At 51.0% G+C, this 15,932-nt stretch overlaps 2 protein-coding genes across 3 annotated transcripts; one reads left to right on the top strand and one right to left on the bottom strand.

Annotated features, from left to right (window-relative positions):
* The first annotated feature begins 5,978 nt into the window (after positions 1–5,978).
* Positions 5,979–11,927, top strand: RAB17 (RAB17, member RAS oncogene family). Of its 2 annotated transcripts, none has more exons than XM_058809699.1 (6): positions 5,979–6,119; positions 8,893–9,040; positions 10,276–10,427; positions 10,636–10,761; positions 11,315–11,408; positions 11,747–11,927. In XM_058809699.1, exons 2-6 carry the CDS (start codon positions 8,896–8,898, stop codon positions 11,857–11,859), a joined length of 630 nt encoding a protein of 209 aa, XP_058665682.1. In that variant the 5' UTR covers positions 5,979–6,119; positions 8,893–8,895; the 3' UTR covers positions 11,860–11,927. The 2 variants fall into 2 exon arrangements, with proteins under 2 accessions (XP_058665682.1, XP_058665683.1); XM_058809700.1 differs by lacking the exon at positions 5,979–6,119 and adding an exon at positions 8,261–8,319.
* A 993-nt stretch (positions 11,928–12,920) lies between these two features.
* On the bottom strand, positions 12,921–13,350 carry PRLH (prolactin releasing hormone). The gene is made up of 2 exons (XM_058809323.1): positions 13,251–13,350; positions 12,921–13,060 (listed from the first exon to the last, which is right to left on the bottom strand). Exons 1-2 carry the CDS (start codon positions 13,348–13,350, stop codon positions 12,921–12,923), a joined length of 240 nt encoding a protein of 79 aa, XP_058665306.1.
* Between the last annotated feature and the right edge of the window lie 2,582 nt (positions 13,351–15,932).

Genomic DNA, 15,932 nt, shown 5'->3' with positions numbered 1-15,932 from the left:
ACCTCGAAGACGCTGTCAGGATTCAGAAGTTGTTGACACTGACCAGACAGAGTCCTGTGTTTGAATGGAATTTATGCATCATGTATGAGGTGTATGAATATGCAACAGGCTGTTGCTTTTAAGGGTTAATCCTCTGTAAACGTGGGTCCTTTTTTGGGCTTATGCTGCCCAGAAAAAGGTACCTGGCACTGTCCATAACTCCTTGTATTTGTTGTCTCATATTGTCCTAATCCAAATTGTCCAAATTATTATTACCCTAATTGTATCACTATTTTAATAACCATTTTATTACTATTAAACTTTTAAAATTTTAAAAACAAGTGATTGGCATTTTTCACAGGGATCTTCCTGGCCAAGGTCTGCTAAGAAATGAGGATGTGAAGTTTGAGATAAACAAACTGTTCAATGCAGGCATCTTTACTCGAGCAAGCCACGTTCATTTACTTGTCACCCAAGCTGCACCTTGCTCATTAGACACATGGCAAGAACCTCAGCACATGCCTCAAGGCTATTTATTGTGACCTGCCAAGTGCAATTTCAGGGCTGAAAACAATCTCACCTGTCTCTTCAAGTGCTAATGCTGCAGGAAAGCCTTTCTTGTGGTTCACACTTGTATTCTCTTTGTAATTTAATGCCACCAGACTTCAAATGTTTATTGTAGTCAGTAGTTATTTTCCCTCCTCGGTCTTTAACACATGCTAATGTTCACCATCACTTATCATCTGGGAGCTATTAATATTAAGTTTGTTTAATGTTTCCAAGCCAATCTCTGGAGTGTTTTAGCAACGTTAATAATTAATTAACAGGAGCATTTTAGAGGCCTGGAGCAGTTCAGGGCAGGCTCACAGTTTTGAGCCACAGTGTAAATGATCTGTTCACCATTACAGCTCCACCAATCCTTAAAATATGTTTTTAACTTTTTGGCGCTGTAACAGTGAGGACGTCAATCTTTTTTTTTTTTTTTTTTTTTTTTCATTAGCAAAGGCACAATTCTTGCTCCTCAAAACAAAAAGATCTTTCAATGCTGCATGGCAGTGGTGACAGACCTTGCCTGGATGATCACCAGTGGAATACCCTGGGTTCTCATTACTTCATCACACACAGAATAGGAGAAACAGCAAATTCCAGGACACTTCAAGCATTTCCATTTTGTGATTTAACTCCTTAGCCATGTTGTGTATGAAAACCACCACACGAACAAGGGATGGCATGTTTAACAGCACAGGTATGGCAAACAGTTTTGAGAACATCATTTGCTGTTACCTCTGGATGGATCAATTATTCTGAATTTATTTTGCTGACCATGGGTTCAGGTGCTTGTTCTTGAAAAATTAAGAAATGAGAGTGTTTTGGATACAAACTGACCCATCAGGAACAATTTTGTGGTATTCAGGCACCTCAGAGGACCAAAAATGCTGAAGATGAGCATAGTTTCAGAGCAGTACAAAGTCCAAGCCTCATTTCCACAGCATGGGAGCTTTGATAGTGATCAGACCTCCTGAGCTGGGCTGCCTGCACAGGGACCACATGGAATCCATGTGGATGAGCCCAAGGAGAGGGGGAGAAACAGGTCGGAGGAGGAAAAAGAACTCTTCCCACAGGCAGACAGCAAACAAGGGGCAAAGCTGAGCTTTCAGTCTCTGTGTTCAGCTCAGGGCTGTGCCTTTGTTGCCAGACTTTGCTGCCTTTCCCACAGAACCACTCCTCCTTCAGCAAGGGAGGATTTACAGTGCCCACATCGATGCTTCCTCACAGTCAGGGAGAGCCAGGTGCTGCACAACCACTGACAAAGAACCCTCCAGGAACTTCTAAACTGCCCCACAAAGATCTGTGTGCTTGTACCTCCTTTAATTCAGGAAAAGGAGGAAGGAGAGGCATCCTGCTCCAAGTTATGCAGCAGGCAGAGCCAGAAATACAAGATTATTTGAAATATTCTTGAGTGCTTAGCCTAGAACTTTTATTTTTTAACTTCCTCTGGAATTCTTGTACACCAATGATGTGTACAAGAATTTTCCGCCTTTCCTTCACAGTTAAAAATCAAATAAAATGGCTGAGGTGGAGCAGTGGGGGAAGGTCTACAAGGTGTATTTGATCCACACCACTCCCGTGGCCAGATCCATCCTCCAAATTCTCGTGACACAATTACATCAGGTGGCTGTAAAGTGAAATGCAGTTCCTAAACCTCAGAAAAACAACTCATGCCCAGTAAAATTTATTTCAAGTGAGGAACCCCTCACTGCACAAGTACAGCAAGGTGCATTCCTAGGTTTGTGCAGGATGCTCCAGGTGCTCTACCAATGCAGCTGTCGCAGACATTTTTTCACAGGAATCCTTTCTTTCAGATTTCTGTGTCTTCTGGAAGGCAGAGGCCTCAGAAGAGAATGTAAACAATTATTATCAACTGCTGTGAAATGCAACAGGGGCACCTTGATTGGCTCATGTTCCCATGTTTATAATTAATGGCCAATCACAGGAACAAGCTAGGGACTGAGTCCCTGGACACAACTTTGTTATAGATTCCTTCTTTCTATTCTTAGCTTAGCAGCAGCTCTGCAACTGCTCTCTTTATTCTATTTAGTATAGTTATAACGTATTATATATGATATATCAATAAATCCAGCCTTCTGATCACAGAAAAAAGATTCTCGTCCGTCTCTCTCTCACCAGCAGCGACCCACTCAGGACGCTGTAATATGCAGCCACAGTGTCCATTTGCAAACCACTCACCACTGAAGGGCTCTGATCCTCAGCATTCTGCATATTTTCCCTCAGAAGAAGCAGGCGAGCAGACAGAGATACATTGGAAAAAAAAATTGGCTCCCTGGCACTGCTACAGTGCTTATCAGAGGTGCTCACATTCCAGTTGTTTGGAGAGCAAAAAGCAAGAGAAGCTTGGCTGTCCATCCACACTTCTGGCAGGAGACCTCGGTCTGTCTCTCATGGACTGGTGTCTGTCTGTCTGTCTGTCTGTCCGGGCCAGAAATGGGGCTGGGCAGCAGCCGCAGCAGCATGCTCGCTGTCTCCAAAGGTGGAGGAGCTGTGCCCTCTAGTGGGGTCTGGCTCAGCAGAGGAGCCTTCCAGGGCAGGCTGTCCCATCGCACACAAGGACGCACTGCCCTGGGCTCCGCAGGCCTCCGGGGCATTTGCACCAGCCGGGCCATGGCACTTCGTTTGGGCACCTCTCCCCACCACCTTCTTTTGTAAAAGCCCTTCACAGAGGCCTCTGAGATGTGACACCTGCTGGGGCAGAGCAGGAATGAAAATAACAGAGCGGCAGAAACTGGGAATGAAGCTTCTCTTAGCCCTGACAAAGCCATCCTTTCATTAGGCTTCAAAGCCTCCCAGCCTTTTTTTTAATACTAAAAATTAGATGCTGAGTTTAGGTGCATGATTCTACCAGAGCCTGTAGGTCCAAACCAGTGGGTAAAATCATTGCTGTGGGCAAGGATTCCTGCTGCAGCAACCCCATCTCAAGATATTCACACCCAGCTCTTCCAAAATCCTGAAACATCTTCCTACCCCCTTGCTGTACCAGGGTCACAGAGGACTGACTAATCCAAAGCCCTAAGGAAAAAAAAAAAAAAAAAGGAATAAAAAGGCTTTAAGTCAGTTCCTTTGGGAAACAAGTTATAAGAAAGGGGTGCATGTTAGACTCCCATTAAACTTTTGGGAGCACATTAAACTGCTTCTGGACTGGAAAAACTGTATATATTTATGGGACCTGTGTTCAAATCCAGCTCTAGCCCCTGCAGAGCTGATGGGAAGGACCTGGGAATGTAAACTGTCCATGGCTTTTCATCACTGAAATGGGAAGTAATTGAACTGCAGTGCTTAGGCCTTGGAAGTCACAAGACACATTTTTAATTTCAAAACTAGGGTGATATTGTTTTTAAGCTTTCTTGCAGGACTTCTGCTTTTCACCCTGTTCCCTGTAACAATTAGGAGTAGATTTTGCTAAGCCTGTTTCACTTCCAGATCTCTTACTTGAAGGAAAGACACTGACTATGACAAAAGGAATGACAGAAACACAGAATTATCATCAGCTGAAGCATTTTGCCAGACAAGTGTGCACATTTTCTCCCACAAACACATCCCCTTTGCAATCCCAAGCCTGGGATATCTGAGCCTGCCCCTGGCACGAGACCAAAGCCAGGTCTAATGTTCAGCAGCAGAAATTGCCATGTTATAAGAACCCAGAGAGCACAAATCCCATGTGTGCCATGACTCCTGCCACACCCTGCCCTCCCTGATCCTCAAAGCTTGGGGGGTTTTACCCCCATCTCCTTGGCAGCTGGGATGCTCTTGTGTGGTGTTTGTGAGGTCCCCAGGACGAGGTGAGAGATGAGGATCTGACTCCATGTTCTCAGAAGGCTGATTTATTATTATATTATATTATATTATATTATATTATATTATATTATATTATACTATACTAAAACTATACTAAGGAAAGAGAAAGGATGCAGACAGAAGGCTTAGCAAGAATGATGATAAAAACTCATGCCCAGGACGAGGTGAGAGATGAGACTCCAACTCCATGTTCTCAGAAGGCTGATTTATTATTTTATGATACTACATTATATTAAAAGAAAATTACATGCTAAAACTGTACTAAACTACAGAGAAAGAATACAGACAGAGGGCTAGAAAAGAATGAGGAATTGAGAATTTGACTCCAAGTTCTCAGAAGGCTGATTTATTATTTTACTATATTAAAGAATGCTATACTAAAACTATACTAAAGAAAGAGAAAGGATACAGACAGAAGGCTGGAAAATAATGAGGAATTGAGAATTTGACTCCATGTTCTCAGAAGGCTGATATGACATGATATGATATTATATGATATTATATTATATATGTTATTATATATATTATGTTATTATATATATTAAATATTATTATGTTTATATAAATATTATTATGTTTATATATTAAATATTATTATTATGTTATTATATATATTAAATATTATATTAAATAATGCTATACTAAAACTTTACTAAAGAAAGATAAAGGATACATCAGAAGGCTTAACAAGAATGATGACAAAAACTCGTGACTGACTCCTCAGAGTCCAACACAGCTGATGATGATTGGCCATTAAGTAAAAACAATTCACACGTTTGGATAAACCATCTCCGGACCACATTCCGGAGCAGCAAGCGCAGGAGAAGCTGAATCTTCTCAGCTTCCCTGGAGAACATCCTGGGCAGAGAGGGTTTTCCAGAAAAGATCACGGTGACACTCCTGGACCCCGAGACATGGGGAAAGCCGCACCCACCCGTTCATCCGTCTGTCTGTCTGTCTGTCCGCCCGCCCATCCATCCCAGCGTGGGAAGGGGGGCTGGAAGGACCGAGGGAGGGATGGCCCCGCTGACAGCAGCCTGTCGCCGTCTCGCCTGGCTGCCAGAGCTTAGCCCCGGTGCCGGGTCTAAGGTTCGCCGCTCCGCGCTGCCTCCCTCACCTTCGGCACCCTCCCGGGGCCGGCGCTTTCGCTTCTGGCCGCTCCCGGCACGGAGGGGCTGCGACACACGGATGTTTGTCACTCTGTCCCCCCTGGCACACGGAGCGGGCACAGCGAGCCCTCGGCAAGGTAAAGGCATCCTCCGCTCGGGAATTCCCCGCCGGGCAGGGAATCACCCACCCTCTCCAAGGTGCCTTTCCCAGGATGGGAAAGGAATCCTCCCGTCCTCTCGGGGCAGCCCCGGCGCGGTCCGCAGGGACTCCTGCCCAGGAGGAGAGGTTTGGGGAAGCTCTGTGCGCTACCCCCATCCTCCCGGAGCTCCCAGGGTCTCTGGGCAGTCCCGTTTATTGCAGCTTTGCTTCCCCTCGTGGTTAATGATCCTCGTTCCCTTCCCCTTCGCCTCGAGGGGGGCTGCTGCTTCTGGGAGATCAGCGCTGTGTAAATCTAATATTTTACACATTGTGTCTTTGGAAATCTAATATTTACACATGGTGTCTTTGCAGTTGGGATTGCTGTATCTCCTGGCAGCCCTGGCTTAAGTGAATTTTCTGAGTGACCACCCTCTTATTTAAGCCAGAGTTTAAGCAGGTGGGAGGAGGATCCCAAAAGCAGAGGAGAGCTTTGAGCTGGATGCTAGAACTTAACTGGGGAGGTAGGTGCATGACCACTCTCTTGTGTGTGTTGAGGGGGAAAAGTTAAGTATCTAAATGTGAAAGAACCTGAAATACTGTGTCCAAAACGTGCAGGGTTAAACACTGCGGATTTACACTGTTAAGTGTTGAAGTCCTGTAATTTTTCTGAGGTGCTTAGTAACTTTTGTTCTGGTTCACCCTTGCACCCCTTTGCAGAAACTCAGAAAATGGCTTTAATGGTATCTGGGACCTAGAAAAGCTTATACAAGAGTTAGACATCATTACACTTAAACAACACTAATTTCTCAGGAAGTTAAACAGGGTTTTAAATAAGACTTCCCAGTGACTCCATCCCCAAAGGATGCCTTTGACTTTTCTTTTATTACCGCTTTCCTTTGGAAATAAAAGGCTTATCTCCTGACAACAAATACACCAGCCTCCCTCCAGCCCAGGTGAAAGATGCTGAACACAATTTCCTAGGTGCAGCAATGTTCAATCCTCTGCTGGGAAGTGAGAAATTATTGGTGTTGTGGCTGTTTGGGAACTCACCTTCAGGACAAGTGTAGGATCAAGCAATCCTGCCCCTAATACTTGCTGCCAAACACAGCTGCCACAAAATATTTAGCTGTACCTGAAGACTAAATCCCCCAGCAGGGTTTTCACAGCTGATTGAAGATAAATTGGTTTGTTTTCTCTGACTGCACTGGATCTGAGCAGGTTGAGCTTTCCCTGCCCCTCAGTGTGGCCTCTTGGCACAAGGAGGGGACCTGCACCACCTCAGCTGCTGCTCCCCAAATTGATGACTGTAGATATCTGGATGCTTTCCCCACAGTCCCTCATCCAGGAAATGCAGGGTTTTAATCTGTACTCTCCTTTTCCAACAAAAAAAAGAGGTCAAAGCCCCGACCATTTCCCCCTAAATCCTGTTTTCAATTGAATCAGAACAAAGCCACTTGTTTTGCTTCCTTCAGGTGGGAAGGGAGCCTCACCCTCTGCCTCCTAACATGGGGAAAAAAATTGTTTCAAGCGAGCTTTGGCAAAACTCACTGCAGTAAATCTCAGGTGGGTTTTGTTCCAGCATCAACCCACCTTTCTAAGGGTGAACAGAGAGCAGCAGAGGGAAATGATGAGAAACTGTGTTTAATACACACAGCCTTGGGTAGTTTTCAAGCAGCTTCCTGTTTCCTTAGAGAGTTTTGTGGCTAATTACTGACAATAACTGCCCAGAATGGATGGCAATCTTGTTTCCAGCCTCCAAAGAGGCCAATGTATGTAATCAATACCTTAAGGAGCACAATCATGCTGTGCCACAGGGCTTATCTTCTTCCTGCTTGAAAAATATGACTAACTAGCTGTTCTGCACAAACTAAAATCCTGCTCTTCATCACAGGGCTGCATGAGCTGGGAGAGATGATGTTGCTTGTGTTTTTTTGAGGGGATTAAAGCCTGTCTCACCCAACAGAAAAACTGCTTGGATCTAAAGACCCAGACCTGGGTTCAGCCAGGGAACGCTCTTAATGACAAGCCTTAATGAAGAATCAAAGGTCTGGAGCCTGCCAGATTGCAGGGGGAGGACAGGCACAATAAAGGAGGCACGTGGGATGAGCAGCTCGCAGGAACAAGGGGCTTTTGTCAGGGGAGGGAGCTGCAGGGAGGGAATTGCTGGGAGCTGCAGGAAGGGACTCGCAGGAGCTGCAGAGAGCAGGGAGCAGAAAATTGCAGGAGCTGCAGGGAGGGAATTGCAGAAGCTGCAGGGAGCTGCAGGAAGGCAACTGCAGGAACTCCACTGCTGCTGTAGGTGTCTTTGAAAAGGTCCTTCTTGCTTCCACAGCCAAATCCCCGAGGCCCAGGTAGAAATTGCACCAATTCTTCATCACAAGTCTTGCAGATCCCTGCTGTCTGCCCCACCAGGGTTTTATTCCAGGTGGAGGGAATGCTCCCCACTCCAGCAGAGCTCAGCCTGGCGTGCTGCTCAGCCCAGCACCCCGTGCACTTCCCTCTGTCCTTTACAAGCGTCCACATGGGCTGAGTGTTTGTGGAGGAGGAGCTCTGTGAGGAGGAACCAGGGCAGAGCAGGGCAAAGTGTGCTCTGCTGCCGTGCTCGGGCACGTCCCACCCAGCAGTGGCACCTCCCTGGCCCAGGGCTGGGAGCAGGGGACACCCGTGTCACCCGGGAGGGCTCCCACCGACCAAGGCTCTGCAGCAGCTCCCTTCAGTCAGGTTTGAGGCCATCCGCGTTGCTGGGTCCGTGTTTCCTGCCATCCCTGGGCACGGCAGGGCGGTGTGTCACAATCTGGGGTGGCATGGGGGGTGGCACTCCAGGGGCTTGGCTGGTCTGGGGGTCTTCAGCATTTGCCACCTGCTTTGTGTGCAGGGCTGCTCACTCCTGAGGCTCTCCTGATGGAACTCCTAAGCAGGATAATAAATGTGGGATATCAGCCTAAGGACTGCGGGGAAGGAGGTGTCCTGGAGAGCAGGGCACAGCCAGAAGGGATTTCCCTCTGCTGGGAAATTCCTCCAGCTCCTTCCTAAAGGAGATGCAGAAATCTCCTTGCCCACACCCAAGGAGGCCTCTGGCATCAGGTTTCCTCCTGAACATCTCCACCTTCTGGTCGTAGCTGGCAGTGGCAGATGCTTTGATGCGTTAAATCTGCATCTTACGATATTATTAACGATTTTGATTTTATTCGAGCCTGTTTCAGCATTTCCAGTCAGGAGCTGCTGGAGGAGGCCGAGCCCATCCTGGGATCGCTCCTGGCGGGCGCCCCTTGAGCAGAGCTGGTTTCCTTGCAGGACATGGCACAGCCAGTGACACCGGAGGGGCCCCGAGCCTCCCACATGTACAAGGTGGTGCTGCTGGGCAGCATGTCCGTGGGCAAGTCCAGCCTGGCCTACAGATACGTGAGGAACGACTTCAGGGAGCTGCTGCCCACCGTGGGATGTGAGTGAGGGGCTCCATGGCTCTGGATAAGACACCAAGCCTGGTGCATTTCCCTGCAGGGGGGTGGGATGCAGGGGAGCTGCTTGCTCCATCCTGCAGCAGCACAGGCCCACTTTGGTGCAGGTTTGCCCAAAAGCCAGATCCTCATGGTGTTCACAGGGGTCCCAGGACGAGGGGACAGATGAGAATGTTGACTCCACGCTTCAGAAGGCTGATTTATTATTTTATGATATATATTATATTAAAAGAAAATTATATACTAAAAGAACAGAAGAAAGGATTTCATCAGGAGGCCAGCAAGGAAAGGAATGGAATGATAACAAAATCTTGTGACTGACCAGAGAGTCCAAGCCAGCTGACTGTGATTGGCCTTTAATTAGAAACAACCACATGAGACCAATCACAGATGCACCTGTTGCATTTCACAGCAGCAGATAGCCATTGCTTACATTTTTTTCTGAGGCCTCTCAGCTTCTCAGGAGAAAAAAAAATCCTGGCAAAGGGATTTTTCAGAAAATATCATGGCTACGCTCCCCCTTCACGCCTCTGCATTTCCAGGCCACACAAGCAAAGCCACATCCACATCACACAGCTCTGGCTTTGTGCTGCTTATCAGAGGCAGGTGAGCAGCAGAATAAAAAATGAGTAAACTGTGCAGCCCATCTGCTCTTTGCATGCTGTGCTGCCTTCCCAGTTATTCAGGCACCCCAGGAGAGCCTCTTAGAAAGGTTTGCATTGAAGATCACCTGGTTTAAATTCCTACAGCACCCAGACTTTATATGTATTTATTTTACGAGATGCACCCGGGTTTTGCCTTAAGCAGGTACAGAGGCTGTGATCCCCCCTGCAGCTGGTGGAGCAGAGCAAAGTGGAGTTTCTCCTCTTGTCCCTCTGCTCGTGGACCAGCCATCTGCTCCCTGAGGGCTCCCCTCCAGTGGGAGCCCTTTCCATGGATATTCCCATTCCCAGCTCTGACCCACCAGCAAAGTGGAGCTGTCTCTCTGTCTGGGGGCATTCTGCAAAGCTCAGAGTTACCCAACATCAAACCTGGGGTCATCCACCCAAATCTGCTGCCAGGAAGGGCCACCTCAGCCCAGTGCCATGGCCACAAGAAGTGGATTCTGTGCTTTAGAACATCATTAATGACCTCAGGATGGGTTTGGCCTCGGGGCAGGGGATCTGAGCTCCCTGCTCCTGCTCCAAGTGAACACACACCCCCTGGATCTTGCCTGCAGGCTCCTTCTTCACACAGATCCTGGAGCTGGACGAGGCCACTGTCAAGTTTGAGATCTGGGACACTGCGGGCCAGGAGAAGTACCAGAGTGTCTGTCACCTCTACTACAGGGATGCCCACGCTGCCCTCATCGTTTATGACATTGCCAACAAGGTAAGGCCTCTGGCAGGACCCTGCCATCATGGTTTCTAGTGCTATGAATCCCATCCGAGGGTGATTTATCCCTCAATGTGATTGAGGGCTGGTGACCTGTTTCCCTGAGAGGGGCAATCAGAACCTCCCCACCCTCATTGGTTTGGTGTGAGACAAAGGGATTAAATCAAAACCTGATCACTGGGGGGTTCTGTCTCCATCTCTCCAGGAAACATTCAGCAGAGCAAAGCTGTGGCTGGAGGAGCTGGAGAAGAAATTCCTGCCTGATGAAATCGTGGTTGCTCTGGTGGGCAACAAGACAGACCTTGCTGCTGAGAGAGAGGTCACCACTGAGGTGAGTTTCACAGACACATTTTATGAAAAATCATTTCTTTGGGATTTTTTCCTCCTGAGAAGCTGAGAGGCCTCAGGAACAAAATGGAAACATTGATTACCTGCTGCTGTGATTGGTCTCATGTGGTTGTTTCTAATTAATGGCCAATAGCAGCCCAGCTGTCCGGACTGTCTCAGTCAGTCACAAGCTTTTGTTATCATTCTTTTTCTATTCTTAGCTGGCCTTCTGATGAAATCCTTTCTTCTATTCTTTTAGTATAGTTTTAATGTAATATCTATCATAAAATAATAAATCAAGCCTTCTGAAACATGGAGTCAGATCCTCGTCTCTTCCCTCATCCTGAGACCCCTGCGAACACTACAGTGAGTGCCTGGGGTTCCCTCACCACCTCTCACAGAAAGCACTGGGATACATCCGGGGAAAATTTCCATGGAAATCCAAGCATTTAAGAGGCTTTCAGACACCCCTGAAGTGCCTGTCCGTGAAACCCACCACAAAACTGAACAAGCAGCCCCAGAGGGGACAGGGGAATAACTCTGCTCGTTTCTCTTAGGAGGGGGAAGACTTTGCACGGACAAAAGGCCTCCTGTTCATGGAGACATCTGCAAAATCCAACCACCAGGTGAACGATGTCTTCATGGCCGTAGGTGAGTTGTGGGATGGTTCTAGGTGAGGGCAGAGGCAGGTGAACCCTGAAAGGCTCAGCCCCTTCATTGTCACTGAGATGTTCCAGCCAGCCAGCCACCCCTTAAGGCAGAAGGATGGACACATCCATCCTGAGATATCCCAGTGTCAGGGATGGTTTTCAGGCCTTCTCCCAGCGCCACAATTTTATTTTGCATTGGTATCCAGTCTGGGAGTGCAATGCTGTTCCTGCAGGATGGTGCCCTGGGGTGGGACACGGGGTGGCCGTGGCATCCCAACCTCTGGCAGGAGAAAAGAGGGGAAAAGGGAGCCCCCTTTTTTGCCTTGTGTTTCCTCCTAGTCCAAGAGCTCCTGAGGAGGGAGAAAGAGAAGGGACCCAGGCCATCCCCACATGGGAGCCCCACCGTGGACCTGAGGATGAGCGGGACGAGGACGACGTGCTGCAGGAGCTGAGGATGTGACACTGCACCCAGCCCACCTCCATAGGGGCACAGACAGAGCTCAGAGCTCTGGGACAGCTCACAGGGGGGCTCAGAGCTGCAGGGACAGCTCAGCCTGGCCATCCTCCCTCTGAAATCCCACCCAGAGCTCACCCTGGCCTGGTACAAGGGGCCTCTTCAACCCTTTAGCTCCATCCTTAGCCGGGACATAAAGCACAGGGGTTTCCTCCACCAATCTCCCGTTTGCAGATTAAAGCATAACCTGCCAGGAGCACTGCCACCAACCCTGAGTGGTGACATCCCCCCACCCCTGGCTGTCACCTCCTCCATCTCCCCTTCCCTCTGGAAAGGGAGGGTTTAATTCCCCAGAGCAAAGATCCCGGTGGTTTTACACCCAGGCTGCAAATAAAGAGAATTCTGCCCTAAAGGTGTGTATTCCTTTCCCCTCCTGTCCTGCAGGTCAGCCTGTAGGGAACCACAGGAAGCCTGGGGGTGGCAGGGACCAGGGCCAGTGCTCTCCTCACCCCACCCACCCATTGCAGGGCTCACAGCCCATCCTTGGGGGCAATCACTGAGCCAGAATGGGGCCAAACCCAACGTGTGGCGTCACAGTGCCTTGCTGTGCCTTGCCTTTACACTGTGGGCACTCCCCTCGGCTGGAAGAGGAACACAACCCACCTGTGCCCACTGCAGAGGCAGCAGCACCCACCCTGCCTGCGGGGCAGTGATCCCTGAGGTTTTGGGGCACAGCAGTGGGGTGGACAGAGCATCACATCATCCCTGGGAGTTTCTGACCCCACAGAAATGAGGTGGCTGTTTCTGTCCCCAGCTCAGGGAAATGAAGGTGTTGGGGAGCTGGCACAGCAAGGGAATACCCCTGGGAAAGGGGGGAGCCTCTGTGATTATTTTTGGGGTGTTTCTTGGGATGTTCAAGGATAACCATGAGAGGGAAGGGCTGTCACACCGCCAGGGCGGGCAGGAACCCACGGTGCCCATGCGGATTTGGGGTGAGGTTAGGAACAGAGATGCTGGCACACGGCACTGAGAGAGCAGGGATTTTATTGCCAGCCGGGCTCAGGGGCTCGGCTCCAGCCGGGCAGGAGCAGCGCAGCCCCGCAGAGCAGCCCCGGGCCCGCCCAGTGCCCGCCGCCGCCCGAAGCGCCCCACGGGCCGGATCCCGCGGCCCGTGTACCATGAGGGATCGATGTCCGGGGCTGCGGGGAAAGCCGAGAGACCCTCAGGGGGCTGGGTGGCATGGAAGGGGCGTTGCGCCCACCACTGAGGGGATGGGAGCAGCAGGGAAGGGGGATGAGGAGCATACAGTGGCAGCAGCTCCTCACCCCCCAAATGGAGCTGAGCCGGGGGGATGCAGAGGGATGGGTCCCTTACTCATGTTCTCCTTACTCCTGATCTCCACGGAGCGCTCCAGGACGCGGCCGTGCGTGGCGGGCAGGCTCAGGCAGAGCAGCAGCAGCCACAGGAGGCAGGCGGCGCCCAGCTTCATCCCCGGCCTCATCCCCAGCACGCTGTGACCTGGCTGTGGAGGCTCCTGAGCCCTGCTGAAGGCTCCGATGTCACTGCAGGAGAGAAGGGATTGGCTGTGGATCAGCAGCAAAGGGCTCGGTGGGACAGCAGCAGAACAAACCCAGGGGTTTTGCTGGGGCTCTGGGGAAAATAGCACCTCCGAACATGAGCTGCACAAACCTCACGGCCATGGAAATGGGTTTTGGTCCTAGCCTGGTGCCTTAAGTCAGGCCTGATCTTCTCAGGGACTAAAGCTGTGGGAGCCCAGAGCCCAAGGGATGGGGACCAGCACCAAAATCCAGCTGTGGCTGCAGAGCCATGGATGGATGGATGGATGGATGGATGGATGGATGGATGGATGGAGACCACCTCTGCCCCCTGGGCACCCAGCCCTGCCCGCGGCTGCTGCAGTGACAGCCTGAGGACGATCCCCCTGTGCCACCCTTCAGGGCACCGAGGCGCTGAGAAGGGCGGGCTGGGCGAGGGGCTGGGTCTCTGCAGCCGCCCAAAACGGGGAGCAGGGCAGGGCAGCCAAGAGGAGGCGCCGGGCGAGGCAGGACACGGGGAGGCTTCGGGGCTGCTCCATTTCCAGCCACTTTTGCAAGGAAAAGTTCGCAGAGCTCTGAGCAGGAGACACTTGCGCTTCAGGGAGCTCAGCTTTGCTGCGGGCACCAACTTGTGAACCTCCCCATCCTCGCCAGCCGGCTGGACAGATGGAGAGGCAAAGCAGACAGACAGACGGAGAGGCAAAGAAGGCTCGGCAATCACCGAGAGCATCACGGCAGGCAGAGGGAAGGAGAAAAGCGTCGCTGCCGATCGCACTTACCGGGGCGGGGAGGGCGAGCAGAGGTGTCCGCTCCGTGCCGCTGAGCCGGGGCCGGCGCTCTGAGCCGGGGTCCCCCCGCTCGCTGCTTTTATGGCCGGGCTGCTGCTGATGTCAGAGGCGAACCCCGAGCCGGGGCATCTCCCCTCCCTCCCTCCCTGCCTCCCTCGCCGCTGTCCCCTCTCATCGAATCAGCACCGGGATGTCGGTGAGTCAGGAGGGAGCAGCGCTTCAGCTGGCTCAGGGAGGTGGATTGGGGATTTGTCAATACCCGACCTCCCCGCGCGGTTATTCGGGACAAGGGGAAGTTTTCTACTCCCGGGGTCGGTGTGTGCTGCTGCCCTGAACGCCGGAGGGAACAGTGCAATTCCACCGCGGGATTCACACCGGTACCACCACCCCTTCCCCTCCATTCCCCCCAAAAAATTTTCTTTAGGGAAAGCAGAACACTAAATACAGACACCAGGGGAAGGCGCTGGCAGGAACGGGCTTGTTCCCTAAATCCCCACCTTCCCTGCCCCCCACTCCCATTTTAAACGGATTTTAAGGATTTCTGATGTTTATGCTGCTGGATGTGACGCTGGAGGAGCCAGCGTGAGGGTGTGTCCAAGCAGACAGAATGGGACATCCCAAAGCAGGGACATCTCTGTGCTGGCAGGACTGTGCAGGCACTGTCACCAGCGGGGAAAGGGCTCTGTCATCTCACCCTTATGGGGTGGCTTTGCCCCGGGCAGAGCTCCAAATGGGGCAGTGCCAGCTCCCCTGCCTGAGCACAGCCCGTGCTGGGCACAGCTGGCACACAGGGCACTGCCACGGATGTGCAGCAAAGCAGGGACAGGGCTGCAGAGAGTGGAATCTGCCCCAGCCTGGGCTCCAGCCAGGGCAATCCCCACCCTGGGCTCTGCAGGCCTCTCTCCACCCCAGGGCTGCTGGTATTTAATACAGGTTTAAGGCTTTAATACAGGTTTAAAGCTTTAATACTAGTTTAAAGCAGCCCCTTGATGCTGCGGGCTTGTGCTTCTTGTGGCTTCAGCTGCTCAGGGTTTCTATGCAAGCTGGAGCCTTTATTTGAAAGCCAGCCCCTCCTCAGCACTAGCCTGGGTGTCCCCTTTGCCCACCCTTGGCTTCAGTGATGCTGGTCCAGCTCCTGCCTGCTCCACCTGGCCAGCCTTGAAGCAAGGAGTGCACAGGATGGGTAAAGAAATGGATGGAGCTGCTGGAACAACTCCAGAAGAGGCCATGGAGATGCTCTGAGGGCTGGCAGAGCTGGGGGTGCTCACCTGAAGGAGAGAAAGCTCTGGGGAGACCTTAGAGCCCTTTTCCTGTGCCTAAAGGGGCTCCAGGAGAGCTGGAGAGGGACCTGGGACACGGGATGGATGGACAGGACACAGGGAATGGCTCCCACTGCCAGAGGGCAGGGATGGATGGGATATAGGGAATTAGGAATTCTTCCCTGTGAGGGTGGGGAGACCCTCAGAAAGTTGTGACTGCTCCTGGATCCCTGGAATTGTCCAAGGCCAGGCTGGACAGAGCTTGGAAAAACCTGGAAGGCATACCTGGCTTTGGCAGGGGGTGTGAGATGGGTTTTGAGGTTCCTTCCAAGCCCACCCATTCTGGGGTTCTATGGGAAGGGAAAGGAGCCTTTGTTCGAGTGCACATAAAAAACAGACACTGGGAGACGGGTGGGTGGTTCTGAACACAGAATTGGCTTTATTGCATGATTTAGTGAACGTTTATTA

This window comes from Ammospiza caudacuta, chromosome 8 (assembly GCF_027887145.1).
Source record: "Ammospiza caudacuta isolate bAmmCau1 chromosome 8, bAmmCau1.pri, whole genome shotgun sequence".
Lineage (NCBI taxonomy): Eukaryota > Metazoa > Chordata > Aves > Passeriformes > Passerellidae > Ammospiza > Ammospiza caudacuta.
This window is presented reverse-complemented; position numbering and strand designations above follow the sequence as displayed.